Here is a 15,066-nt window from a genome sequence, read left to right as displayed (position 1 = left end):
TCGGCGCTGCGTTCCCATACACAAAAAAGTCCCCCAGTAATCTGTAGGGACACCAACTCCACGTTGCGGTCCCCGGCGCACTACAACACCCAGCCAGCCCGGAGTGTGTCTGTGCCTGCCGGGGACACAGAGTACCTGTATGATGCAGGGCCTGTCCCTGATCGTACTCCTGCTCCGTCTCCATCAGGTTCTAATGGGTCTGTGGATGGAGCCCGGCATCAGAGCTGAGAGGCCGGCAGGATCCCACTTCCACAGAGCCCTACAAGGGGATGTGGGAGGAAAACAGCATGTCAGGCTCCAGCCCTGTACCAGCAATAGGTACCTCAACCTTACAACACCATCCAGGGGTGAGAAGGGAGCATGCTGGGGACACTATATGTGTCCTCTTTTCTTCCATCCGAAACAGTCAGCAGCTACTGCTGACTAAAATCTGTGGAGCTATGCATGGAATGTCTGACCTCCTTCGCACACAAAGCTAAAACTGGAGAACCCGTGATACCACGGGGGGGGTATAGCCAGCGGGGGAGGGGCCTTGCACTTTTAATGTAGTGCTTTGTGTGGCCTCCAGAGGGCAGTAGCTATACCCCAATCGTCTGGGTCTCCCAATAGAGCGCTGAAGAAAATATAGGTTGCTCAGTGGTTAAGCGCAGAAGCCTTGCTGCACTGGGGTCCTGGGTTTAATTTCCACTAAAGACAACATTTGAGGAGTAGATACTCTAAAGACATACCGAAATTTAGATTGTAAGCCCCCATGGGGACAAGGATAATAATGTTTGTAAAGCACTGTGGTACACAATGGCGCTAAATGATCGAGTAAAATAAATAAATAAATAAATCTTGTAAAGGTAGGTTATTCCCATAAACAAATTTTTATTAAAGATATAAAAACACACCATCAGTGTAAAAGTAGACCAACAGGTCACAGTGATTTAAATGCAAAAAATACATGAAAGATTTTTAGTCTCTGTGGAACTAGAGGGCTAAGGACTTAACTTGAAGGCAAAAATACATTCAGGCAGCGCCACAAATAGAATTTTTTGAATGCTTGCTGTCCATGAGTGTCCGCATAGATATAAGTCAGTCCTCTCCAAGCGTCCACTTGTTTCTTTGTAATATCAAGGAATGGCAATTATTTCATTCAGTGAGCCATTTGATTCAAGATTTACAACAGTCTCCACCTCGACGCGTTTCCCCACATAATAAATACGTGGTTCATCAGGAGGCTACAAAACAGATAAGCTCTTATCAGCAACAGATTGAAAGAGGTTCACCTAGATTGCACATTCATACATCATATCACAGATAGGCATGTAAGATAACAAAATAACACAAAACAATAATATAAAGGTACTTGCCCAGGGAGAAAAGGTACTAGATGTGCAGATCCATGGCGCCCATCACAAAAGATCCACGGCTAGTCAGACAATGCTGGAGGAAATTCACTGCCATAGTCCAGAGAGGCGTCATGGAACTGCACATCACTCAGGGATTTAAATAGCCCACAGTCTCCTGATCAGCTGTGGACGATCCAGGCAATCATACTGATGCCGATATCGCCACATGTGCGCATGTCTAATGTGATGCGCACACCTGAGGAAAACCCAGGAGACTGGTGTAGTGGAGGCGCCCCCGTCCGCATCGCAACTGCGCCTGCCCAGAATCTTATTGGCAGCGTGCATGTGCGGACGGAGGCCCTCACGTGCCAAAAGTAGATAGATATAAACAAGGGGAGAGCGCATGCCTGAGGATCATGGACATCGTGACGCCCACAGTAGCGCCGCCGTCCACGTCACCACCGCGCCTTGCCAATCAAAGGCAGCGTGCACACGCGGACGGAGGCCTCAATATGCCAAATTTAAGTATAGGTAAATAGAGGCACAGCGCATGCGCAAAGAATAAACGGGGTCTGAATATAGATACCAGAATAGTGCAGATCACCGTATATACGCGCAAGTGCAGTTAGAGAGACATAGTGCCTCCTCCATAAATACAGAATTAGCATATTAACCCCCATATATAAAGATATACCTATGATTTGCATACGCAAAAACCAACGGAGTCTGCATAAAGATAATAAAATAATGCAGATCACCGTATACGTGCGCAAACACAATTAGAAAGGTGCTTAATTTCTCCTCCATAAATATAATATTGATCTAGTAACCCTCATTGGTATAGATATACCTAATTATATTAAATATCGGTAATAACAATTAGGGGGTCCCATTTTTTTAGGGGAATATAGATTAAAGGCTAATAGAAGGGACACCACAACAGACATGACCCTCATTTATAGCAGTGTATGCCATATAGACGTCCATGGTCATAAATAGACGCCATGTTAGATCAAACCCCTAGTAGGCATATAATTAACAAGGGCATTGAAGGAAACTCAATAGACAGGCTGATAAGATGTTACATCAAATACTGTCAAAAAATTTTTTCCACAGAGGTACAAATATTCCTAGTCAGACATACCCCCCACAATGTGAGGGTACATCTGTAGCCAGGCTCCCATAACAAGGACTAAAATACATAGATGTTAACCATCAATATGGTCCATTCCTGAAAGGAAGGAAGTTTGCAAGGTAAAGCAAAAGCAGATTTAAACTAAACAAATTTTGACACCGTTTCAAAGCTAAGTGGGAAGGAAGCAGCCAAAGGAGAGCTGTTCATTCAGCCCCCCTGGGGTTAAAGATCCCATTTTGAATATCCAGGCGGATTCCTTCTGCAATAATGTCCTATCAAAATCCCCTCCCCTAGGGTTGGGTTTCACCACCTCCAAAATGGAAAATCGAATTTGGGCCACATCCCCCCCATGTATCATATTAATATGACGGGAAATTGAAGTGTCTCGTCCATTCCTAATGTCCGCAAGATGTTCACCTACCCGCCTCCGGAGTTCTCTTAGGGTCTTACCTATATAGTCAAGAGGACAAGTACAGGTAGCCCTATAGACAACTCCGGAGGTTTTGCAATTGCCAAAATCACGTAAAGGGAAAATTTTTCCTGTAGCTGCACTAATCACCCTTTTACATTGTTCCATAGATCCACAGTATTTACAATTCCCACAGCGGAACATACCACAGATGCGTCTATCCAACCAAGTCCCTGCCTAGCCTCATTAAGTATAGTATGAAGAATATCAGTGTAGGCCAATGTGGGGTCACATGTTAGCCGCTCATAGGTATCCAAATCATCAAGCAAGGCGTGACACATGTCAAGATATTTCTTGTGGCTCAAAACGACAAGATTACCGCCCTTGTCTGATTGCTTGATGATAAGATCCCTATTCTTTGATAAACGGTCTAGTGCCTGGAGTTCACCTTCCGCAAGATTAGACCCTATGCCATAAAGGGACTGTGGTATTTTTTGGAGGTCCTCAATTCCTCGATTCCTAGACCGTGGCTACCCAAAAAAGGTCATCCAGCAATCCTATGCCTTTGCCAAGAACACCAAGAGGCATAATATCATGGCCCCTCGAGTACGTGATAATGATCATAACATCACACGTATTATTGGTACCTATGATGTACAGTCCGAAAGAGTCTTTTCAGTGATTAAAAAGCACTGGAAGATTCTGAGGGCTGACCCTGATCTGGTGAAGCATATTAACAAGTTTCCAAGTATCACTTACAGGCGGGGTCGTACCATAGGTGACAAGTTAGTACATAGCATGTACCAGGGACCTAGACCACAGGGGACTTGGTTGGATAGACGCATCTGTGGTATGTTCCCCTGTGGGAATTGTAAATACTGTGGATCTATGGAACAATGTAAAAGGGTGATTAGTGCAGCTACAGGAAAAATTTTCCCTTTACGTGATTTTGGCAATTGCAAAACCTCCGGAGTTGTCTATAGGGCTACCTGTACTTGTCCTCTTGACTATATAGGTAAGACCCTAAGAGAACTCCGGAGGCGGGTAGGTGAACATCTTGCGGACATTAGGAATGGACGAGACACTTCAATTTCCCGTCATATTAATATGATACATGGGGGGGATGTGGCCCAAATTCGATTTTCCATTTTGGAGGTGGTGAAACCCAACCCTAGGGGAGGGGATTTTGATAGGACATTATTGCAGAAGGAATCCGCCTGGATATTCAAAATGGGATCTTTAACCCCAGGGGGGCTGAATGAACAGCTCTCCTTTGGCTGCTTCCTTCCCACTTAGCTTTGAAACGGTGTCAAAATTTGTTTAGTTTAAATCTGCTTTTGCTTTACTTTGCAAACTTCCTTCCTTTCAGGAATGGACCATATTGATGGTTAACATCTATGTATTTTAGTCCTTGTTATGGGAGCCTGGCTACAGATGTACCCTCACATTGTGGGGGGTATGTCTGACTAGGAATATTTGTACCTCTGTGGAAAAAATTTTTTGACAGTATTTGATGTAACATCTTATCAGCCTGTCTATTGAGTTTCCTTCAATGCCCTTGTTAATTATGTGCCTACTAGGGGTTTGATCTAACATGGCGTCTATTTATGACCATGGACGTCTATATGGCATACACTGCTATAAATGAGGGTCATGTCTGTTGTGGTGTCCCTTCTATTAGCCTTTAATCTATATTCCCCTAAAAAAATGGGACCCCCTAATTGTTATTACCGATATTTAATATAATTAGGTATATCTATACCAATGAGGGTTACTAGATCAATATTATATTTATGGAGGAGAAATTAAGCACCTTTCTAATTGTGTTTGCGCACGTATACGGTGATCTGCATTATTTTATTATCTTTATGCAGACTCCGTTGGTTTTTGCGTATGCAAATCATAGGTATATCTTTATATATGGGGGTTAATATGCTAATTCTGTATTTATGGAGGAGGCACTATGTCTCTCTAACTGCACTTGCGCGTATATACGGTGATCTGCACTATTCTGGTATCTATATTCAGACCCCGTTTATTCTTTGCGCATGCGCTGTGCCTCTATTTACCTATACTTAAATTTGGCATATTGAGGCCTCCGTCCGCGTGTGCACGCTGCCTTTGATTGGCAAGGCGCGGTGGTGACGTGGACGGCGGCGCTACTGTGGGCGTCACGATGTCCATGATCCTCAGGCATGCGCTCTCCCCTTGTTTATATCTATCTACTTTTGGCACGTGAGGGCCTCCGTCCGCACATGCACGCTGCCAATAAGATTCTGGGCAGGCGCAGTTGCGATGCGGACGGGGGCGCCTCCACTACACCAGTCTCCTGGGTTTTCCTCAGGTGTGCGCATCACATTAGACATGCGCACATGTGGCGATATCGGCATCAGTATGATTGCCTGGATCGTCCACAGCTGATCAGGAGACTGTGGGCTATTTAAATCCCTGAGTGATGTGCAGTTCCATGACGCCTCTCTGGACTATGGCAGTGAATTTCCTCCAGCATTGTCTGACTAGCCGTGGATCTTTTGTGATGGGCGCCATGGATCTGCACATCTAGTACCTTTTCTCCCTGGGCAAGTACCTTTATATTATTGTTTTGTGTTATTTTGTTATCTTACATGCCTATCTGTGATATGATGTATGAATGTGCAATCTAGGTGAACCTCTTTCAATCTGTTGCTGATAAGAGCTTATCTGTTTTGTAGCCTCCTGATGAACCACGTATTTATTATGTGGGGAAACGCGTCGAGGTGGAGACTGTTGTAAATCTTGAATCAAATGGCTCACTGAATGAAATAATTGCCATTCCTTGATATTACAAAGAAACAAGTGGACGCTTGGAGAGGACTGACTTATATCTATGCGGACACTCATGGACAGCAAGCATTCAAAAAATTCTATTTGTGGCGCTGCCTGAATGTATTTTTGCCTTCAAGTTAAGTCCTTAGCCCTCTAGTTCCACAGAGACTAAAAATCTTTCATGTATTTTTTGCATTTAAATCACTGTGACCTGTTGGTCTACTTTTACACTGATGGTGTGTTTTTATATCTTTAATAAAAATTTGTTTATGGGAATAACCTACCTTTACTGTATATAAATATTCCCGGGCTTTGTCCCTAAATTTGATAAATAAATAAATCTTTCCAAAAAAATATCTGATTAAACATCAGGATTATAGTATCCTATTGGGTAAAAAGGATATTGCACAACCACAGTCTGGCACTTGTACGCATCCACAAAATCATGGTTGGAAACTGCATAAGTGCACCTAAATGAAGAATATGGAAGATATTAACATAAAATACATGACAATACTTTACTAAAATGTGCCCTAATATATTTCACCGAAAATAGAAATTCATTTGAGATTTTATTAGGATGCCATCCATAATTCACGTATACTATATATCATTGATGTCATTGTACAGGTGTGTGACAGCTGTGAGATGTCTCTGCCATATTGCTAAGAACATGACTACTCTGCCTGTTACTCCGACTGTCCATGACTACTCTGACTGTCCATGACTACTCTGTCACTCTCGTTAGTAACGAAGGGAACGCTGTCCATCAAACAGCTATGATTTGCTTTAATATGCACTTGGGTAAAGGTATTATCACTATGAACGGTGGCTAAATACAATGTGCTTGCCATTTTTGGCTGCTATTAGGTATTTTTCTCTATCATCTTTTAATAACTGACTTATATAATGGACTGAGTTTCATGCATGTGCAGCCATCTTTCTATTTAAAGGGGTATGCTATCTCCAAGCTCCTATCCCAATATGTAGTAGGAATATTATTATTATTATTTTTAAATACCTCCAATGAGAAATGTAGTATAGTTCTCCTGACATAGCCATGTCTCTTACCTCATGTGCAGGGCATTGTAGCTTAGGTATCCATGGTTACAACCATGAGCAGTTAACTGACAGTCACTATATGAGTGGACATAACCATGGATACCTAAGGTGCAATGCCCTGCACATGAAGTAAAAACATGGCTATATCAGGAGACCTATACTACATTTCTAATTGGAGGTATTTGCTAATATTACTACTACACATTAGGATAGCATCTTGGAGATCGGAAAACCCCTTGAAGTATTCTATTATATGAGGCTTCAAAAGGATGGATCCTGACTCTTCTATAATGGATGGCTCCTAGACATAGAGGCTGAAACAAATACCAAGGAACCTCTTTATGGAGGCAAGATTGTCTGAGCTTTCATTACAGGTGTCTTAATTGTCTTTGCTATTGTAAAAAAAAGTCAGGTCCTTCCCGTGAGCGTGTGATACCAGTGTGACTACACCGCATGTCTGCTGAGGAGGGAGAGCAAGATATGGAAAAGGAGCAAACCAAAGGGAACCTGTCAGGTGATTTATGACAGAGAGAAGCCGAGTTCTGGAATATGTAGGATGGGGGATTTGGAACTGGATTTCAGAGTATTATAAAAAAAATCCTGACAGGACTCCCATTGCTGGCAGTGACACTCCTCCGGACCCCACACACAGCGACTGTCAGCTTCCTCTGCACACACACATGCAATCTCTGTGGGGGGGAGGGTACCTCAGAGCCTCACCTCTCTCCTCAGAGTCCGGACAGGATTTATTTTGCTTTTTACTCTAACATTTTGCTCCATATGATTGAAACCTATGGAGCTCAGGGCCCAACGTCTCCCCGTCATTGTGTCCTGCATTCAGAAAAGGCAGAATCAATGACCAGGTTCGCTCTATCATTAAAATAATGGAGACGGTCTGTTTTAAATGCCATTTTTGAAGACTACAGTGTGAACCAAACTCTATATTCCCCACACTAATCTACATACAGCCATATGCCCACATGTCCCCACAGGCTGCGATGTTACCGTAAATGGGCTGCAAACATTTCATCATACGGAGGTTCCAACATCTGCTGACATTTGTCCTCTGGAGCCGACATCTGAATGGTAAAATAAAGCCGATTAGCAATATCTGCATGATAATGGAGCATAAAATAATAAGGTGCACATATTGTGTCATATAAATGTCTGACTAATCCGGCTCTCTCCTTCTCCCCTCTATAAATCCCTTCAATGGCTCCCAATTACCCAATGTATACAGTTCCAACTACTAACCCTGACCTAAAAAACCATAATCTGTCTACTCCGAATATCTCTGAACTAATCTCCCAATATCTTCCATCACGTAATCTCCGGTCCTCCCAAGACCTCCTTCTCTCCTTCACACTCCTACATTCCTCACCCAGTCAGCTCCAAGACTTCTCCTGAAATCCCCCATCCGCTGGCATTCTGTGCCCCAACATGTCCGACTATCACCAACACTCGGAAGTTTTAGATGGAACTTGAAGACCCATTTCTTCAAGAATGCTCACAGCCTTCAATGACCCCGCTGTTACTTCACCACCGAAGCTGCTGAAATCCCTGCAACCTTCCGTCTTCTTCCCAATCATCCTGTAGACTGTAAGCCCGCGATGACATGGTCCTGTCCCCTCCACCAGTCTGTCATTGTACTTTGTATATATGTATGTAACCCCTTCTCATGAGCACCATGGGAAAAATGGTGCTCAAAAAATTAATAAAAAAAAACAAAACGGATTTTTGTGTACTCACCGTAAAATCGTTCTCTCTTAGCCATCATTGGGGGACACAGGACCATGGGTGTTATGCTGCCTATCCATAGGAGGACACTAAGTAGATGCAAAAGCATAGCTCCTCCCCTGCAGTATACACCCCCTGGCTGGGCCAGGCAACCTCAGTTTTAGTACACAAACAGTAGGAGAAAAAAAACAGTAAAAACTTCTCAACAGAGGAACATGAGAAAAAAAAAAAAAAAAAAGAAAAAAAAAGAGTCATAACCAAATAAGGTACTGAGAGAACCAAGGCCCAACAGGGCAACAGGGTGGGTGCTGTGTCCCCCAATGATGGCTAAGAGAAAACGATTTTACGGTGAGTACACAAAAATCCGTTTTTCTCTGACGCCTCATTGGGGGACACAGGACCATGGGACGTCCTAAAGCAGTCCATGGGTGAGTAAACAATAAACGCAACCCAAGGACTAGGAACCAGTCCCAGATAGCCAGGAGCGCCTACTGAGATAGGTACTCCACTATCGTTTGCAGAATTTTCCTACCTAGGTTCGCCTCAGCCGAAACCTGGGTATGGATTCAGTAATGCTTTGAAACAGTATGTAGGCAAGACCAGGTCGCAGCCTTACACCTCTGTTCCACTGAAGGCTGATGCCTAATGGCCCAAGGGGCGCCAACTGCTTGCCTGGAATAAGTCCATAGGCCACTAGGAATGGACTTAAGTTGCAAGCGGTAGACTTCCTGGATCGCAGAGCGAATCCAGCGAGCCAGCGTTGCCTATGAAGCTGCCTGTCCTTTCTTAGGCCTTTCAGGAATGACGAACAAGGAGTCTAATGTTCCTAAAGGGGCTGTCCTGGGTACGTAATATCTGAGAGCCCTCACAAGATCTAGCGAATGTAGAAACCTTTCCACCCTATGGACTGGGTGTGGACAAAAAGGAAGTCAGAACAATGTCCTCGTTCATATGAAACGGGGAAATAACCATCGGAAGAAAATCCGGAAGGGGGCGTAGAACCACCTTGTCCTGATGAAAGATCAGAAAGGGTTCGCGGCAAGAGAGTGATGCCAGGTCCGAAACTTGTCTGATGGACGTATTCGCCACTAAGAATGTTACCTTCCAGGAGAGAAGAGCAAGAAAAGATTCCTTAAGAGGTTCAAAAGGGGACCTCTGGATACCATCCAAAACGAGATTGAGGTCCCATGGGTCCAGCGACCGTTTATACAGGGAAACTAGATGGGAAACACCCTTGAGGAAAGTCTTGACTTGCGGATTGCAAGCTAGGCGGTATTGATAGAATATTGAGAGAGATGAAACCTGCCCCTTAAGGGAGCTGAGGGCCAACCCCTTTTGCAACCTGACTGCAAAAAAAAAAAATCAAGAATTCTGGGGATCGCCAGAGGCATAGGTTGGACATTAGATTCCCTGCACTGCAAAAGGAAAGTTTTCTACGTACGGTGGTAAATATGGGATGAAGGCCGGCTTTCGGGCACTGTACAAGGTGGAGATGACCGCAGGAGAGAATCTCCCTCTTTTTAAAGTCCAGGTCTCAATGGCCAGGCCGTCAGCTTCAGGGCTCTGGAGTTCTGATGGGAAATGGGCCCTTGGGTCAGCAAGTCAGGGATGCTTACGAGGCGCCATGAGCAATTGTACTAATTCAGCATACCAGGCGCACCTGGGCTAGTCCGGTGCTATTAGTATCACCGGGACTCCTTCTGCCTTGATCTCCCCGATTACTCGCACCAGCAGGGGCAGAGGCGAAAAACATGTAAGTTGGACGGAAACAACTTCAGGAGACTAGAGCATCCGCGCCAATGGACTGTGGGTCACGTGACCTGGCTAAGAACGCGGGTACCTTTGCGTTCAACCTTGAGGCCATTAGATTATTATTATTTATTATTATTTATTTGTAGAGCACCATTAATTCCACGTCTGGTGAACTCCAGTGAGTGCAGATGTGTGGGAACACTTCTGGGTGGAGAAACCACTCTCCGGCGGCCAGGCCTTGGTGACTTAGAAGGTCCGCCACACAGTTTTCTACTCCCGGTATGTGTAACGTTGAAAACACAGACCCCCGTCGATTCGGTCCAGGTGAGGATCCTGAGGACCTCGAGATAAGCGGTCTTGCTGCTGGTACCTCCCTGCTGATTGACATAGGCCACAGCTGTTGCATTGTCCAATTGGACCCGAATCAAACGACCTGCTAACAGAAAAGGGGAATGACCTGAGCGCGAGAAGATCGCGATAATTTTCAGGATGATTTCTGGGAAGGGAAGACTCCTGGGGTGTCCAACGTCCCGAAGCAGTGTGGAGCCAGTACGCTGCTCCCCAGACTAAGAAGCTGGCGTCCGTGGTAAGGAGTAGCCAGTCCACTTGGGGGAGAAAAACTTCTTCTCGATATGGAAGAGGACTGAAGCCACCAGTAAAGCGCATACCTGACTGAAGGTGTCAGGTGAAAAGGTCGACCAAGGAAAAAGGGGCTCTTGTCCCAGGCAGCTAGAAGTGCAAGCTGCAGTGGGCGGTGGTGTGGCTAAGTGAGCAGCACTGCCTCTATAGCTGCCGCTATCGTACCTAGCACTCTCATACTGAATCGTATGAAGTGACAGGAGTACGTAGAGGGCAGTGTACCGCTTGTTGTAGAGCGGTCGCCTTGACTTGAGGGAGAAATATCAAGCCCAGAAGAGTGTCCAGGGACATGCCCAGGGAGGTGACGGATTTTGACGCGACCGGGGATGATTTGACTGGAGTCAGACGCTGCCCTAAGCGGGATAGGGTGCCCACAGAGATCTGCACGCTGGTTGAGCCCTTGATGAGGAGGTCATCCAAGCAAGGCAGAACAGCCACTCTCCTGGCGTGAAGGGCACTCATGGCGGCCGCCATGACCTTCGTTAAGACCCTTGGTGCTGTGGCAGAGCCGAGGGTAGGGCCACAAATGAAAAGAAGAAGTCCTGAACCGCGAAGCGGAGAAACTTTGATGAGCTGGAGCGATGGGTATGTGCAGGTACGCGTCCCTGATAGCTAGGGAAGCAAGGAATTCTCCTTCGACCATAAAGGTAATAATGGACCCTAGGAAGTCCATTCTGAATCTCCTTAAGTGCACATGTTTTCTCAGGTGTTAGAGGTCCAGGATGGGACGAACTGACCCGTCTTTCTTTGGCGACCACGATAGGTATAGCCTTGAACCTCTCGCCGTCGGGAACAGGTACCATCACCCCCGCCGTTTGGAGGGAGTGGATTGCTGAGGAGAAGGCCTCGTGGTGTTTTGGAGCGTTTGGGGGGGTTTGAGAGAAAAGACTGACCAGGGGATCGGGTCCAGAATTCAATGTGGTAACCGGAAGACACAAGGTATCACACCCATTTGTGGTCTGAGGCGGCGGCCCAGATGGAGAAGGACGAGACTTCTCGGTCTTTGTCTAGACTGCCAGGACGAGGTGGACTCGGGGAGGGCTGAGAAGGTCGGGCCCTGCGTGTCTAGTAAAAAACATCCTGGGCTAGAGTTGGGGGAGAGAGGTACTCTTTTCTTCCCGTGGCGTCAGACAAAAAAAATAAGAGCCTGTCCAGACGATCGGCAAACCATCGGTCTGGAAAGGAGTACTGTGAGAGGCTTCTTAGAGACAGAGTCCACTCTCCATTATCGGAACCAGAGGGCCTTACGGATGGCTATGGTATTTGAGGCGGCAATAACTGCGCAGGTAGCAGCGCCGAGGGAGGCCTGCATGAGGTACTCCGCCGCCGCAGCAATGTGAACAGTTACATCTGTGAGGGTCTGAGGAAAACTGGTAGTCCTGGTGCCTGTGCGACCCACACGGAGGGGGAGAGGGACCCGCGGCCTCGAGGCAGAGCGATCGAGCTGCTCCACTTGTCTGTCTGTCGGGTCCTTGAAGGAGGATCCATCAAGTAAAAGACAGGAGGGTCCCTCAGGGAGGCTTTAGCCGGGTGAGGGTCCACCGAGGCCGGATCGGCCCAGCCCTTAGAGACAGCTAAGCCAAAGGGGTACCGGGACTCCATGAGTTTACGGATACCGAAGCGGCGTCAAAAAGCTCTTTTTTTTTTTTTTTTTTAAGTTTCTTCACCCTTTTAAAGGAGACCGCAGGGTCAGTAGTAGTGGATGGGAGATCTTCCACTCGCAGAGTTTTGGTAGATTGCTGCAATAAGGGAGTCCATCGCAGCTTGATCCTTGAAACCAAGGAATCATCCCGGTACAAACATCATTCTCCTTCCTTCTCCTTCCTCCGGCTCCTCAGAGAACGCGGAACATGTGGGAGAACCCCATCTGTGAATCCCAGAGGGAGACCATGGGGGTCATGCCATTTTTTTTTTTTCCTTGTCTTCCTTCCCTAAGCGCGCGCGTGTAGTGGGTCGGGCCAGCATGTCAGCCAATCCCAGACACACACACAGCTAAGTGGACTTTTAGCCAGAGAAGCAACGGCATGTGTGATAGGATGTCCATGTCACATGTTGTCCCTGCATTATAAAAACGGACATTTTCCTCCAGCACGCCATTATCTGCCTTCTGCGTCTTGGTGTCAGTCACCGCTGGCGTAGCTCCTGTCTCCGATACTGCTGTGTACGCTCTATACACAGCGCTATACAGAATAGGGATAGAAGTCTCTATTAGTCCTTTTAAGGGCTAATACCGGCAGGGTCAGAGCCATAGGTGACAGTCAGGTCCGTGAAAACAGATTTTAACAGCTACACAAGATGACAGCGTCTGTGTAGCTAAGGTCAGGGATTTCCTCGCTGCATTTCCCCATTAGGAGGGATAGAAAGGCAGGCTTCCTTTCCTCTACCCAGACCCACAACCCTGCCACTGTACCCTCCTGCCCTTTGCCCACTCAAGCTCATTGTTACTAAGCCATTACACTAGCAAACACTGAGTAAACTTAGTGGCATCCTAAAAGTGGCTGTTGGACTTCCATTAGTGTCCCACTGGTGCAAATCTATGTGCAGCACCTCAGCATTGCACACTCAAACTCATTGTTACTAAGCCATTATACTAGCAAACACTGAGTAAACTTAGTGGCATCCTAAAAGTGGCTGTTGGACTTCCATTAGTGTCCCACTGGTGCAAATCTATGTGCAGCACCTCTGCATTGCACTCTCAAACTCATTGTTACTAAGCCATTATACTAGCAAACACGGAGTAAACTTAGTGACATCCTAAAAGTGGCTGTTGGACTTCCATTAGTGTCCCACTGGTGCAAATCTATGTGCATCACCTCTGCATTGCACACTCAAGCTCATTGTTACTAAGCCATTATACTAGCAAACACTGAGTAAACTTAGTGGCATCCTAAAAGTGGCTGTTGGACTTCCATTAGTGTCCCACTGGTGCAAATCTATGTGCAGCACCTCTGCATTGCACACTCAAACTCATTGTTATTAAGCCATTATACTAGCAAACTATGCTGCCAATTTAAGGGCCGTAGTTGCATTGTCAGGGATAGTTATTGTTGTTTATTCTGCTGTTAATAAAGATAGACCACCGCTGCAATCTACACCACCTCTCAATTTTTACTACCACATTTTAAGTGCACAATCTTGTCGCAATCAAAATGAGTGGCAAAATGACAGATGCTGGTGGAAAGGGGAAGAGGCGTGTTGGAAAAGGAAAAAAAGGGTTTGTCCGTGGGGAAGGTGGCAAAGCTCCATTAACATCTGCTGAAGATAGACCATCTTCCAGCAAAAGTAAGATGTCTACTACTTACCGTGGACAATCCGATGTGCTTCCTTTTTTACGGACACGAACAACTGGAACAAAGGTAGATGATGGCCAAAAAAGGAAAATGCTTGAATGGATCTCAAGTGGTCCAACAAGTGCCCTCTCCGCCACCTCAACTACCGCATCCAAAAAACACCAGTCCTCTGAGTTGTCATCCCAATCAAACTTGCTTTCTCCCAGCTCTGAAGTCTCCATCCGTCCTGCACAGTATGGTGGAACTGAGATGGCTGAGTCTGCAGAGCTGTTCAGTCACACTATAGCCTGGGAATCAGAGGTCTGCTCCCAAGCTACAGTGAGTACAGACCAGGAAATGGTCTGCAGTGATGCCCAGAACCTTTGTGACTCAGATTCAGGCCGTGATGAATAAGTTTCTGAGCATAATGTTGACCCTTTTTCACAAACTGTAACACCTGTTGTTATAGACAATGAGGAACATACTGATGACGATGAGACGCAGATACCAGATTGGGATGACAACTTAAATATTCGGTCAGGGCAAGAAGAGGCTCGGTCTGAGGGTGAGGGGAGTGCAAACACAACAATTGATGAGGAAGTTCTAGATCCCACCTACTGTCAACCCACAGTCAGGCCCTCAAGGAGGTCAACAGAGACGGTGGAGGAGGATGCAACTGACGACGAAGTTACCTTGCGCCTTCCTGGACAGAGTCGGAGTACTGGTAGCACGTCTACAACTGCATCCTCAGCCACCACTGTGCCTCTGAGCACTAGTCGGGGTGGATCAGCAGGTCGCATGCCCTCTAAGCCTTGCCTAGCCTGGTCCTTTTTTGACATAGCAAAAGATCGCCCAAATTATGTGATCTGTAAAATTTGTCGGGATTCTGTTAGTAGAGGGCAAAACCTCAGCAGTTTGTCAACT

At 46.1% G+C, this 15,066-nt stretch overlaps 1 protein-coding gene across 1 annotated transcript in view; it reads right to left on the bottom strand.

Moving 5' to 3' along the window:
- The window catches only part of PCID2 (PCI domain containing 2), a 99,292-nt gene that overhangs the window by 60,485 nt on the left and 23,741 nt on the right, over positions 1 to 15,066 (bottom strand). Inside the window, exons 4-5 of the mRNA XM_075336646.1 lie at positions 7,751 to 7,824; positions 6,088 to 6,153 (exon numbers count right to left, since the gene is read on the bottom strand). Of these exons, the coding sequence (XP_075192761.1) occupies positions 6,088 to 6,153; positions 7,751 to 7,824 (140 nt within the window). The remainder of the gene's footprint in view (positions 1 to 6,087; positions 6,154 to 7,750; positions 7,825 to 15,066) is intronic.

The sequence above is a fragment of the Anomaloglossus baeobatrachus genome, chromosome 2 (genome assembly GCF_048569485.1).
Source record: "Anomaloglossus baeobatrachus isolate aAnoBae1 chromosome 2, aAnoBae1.hap1, whole genome shotgun sequence".
Lineage (NCBI taxonomy): Eukaryota > Metazoa > Chordata > Amphibia > Anura > Aromobatidae > Anomaloglossus > Anomaloglossus baeobatrachus.
This window is presented reverse-complemented; position numbering and strand designations above follow the sequence as displayed.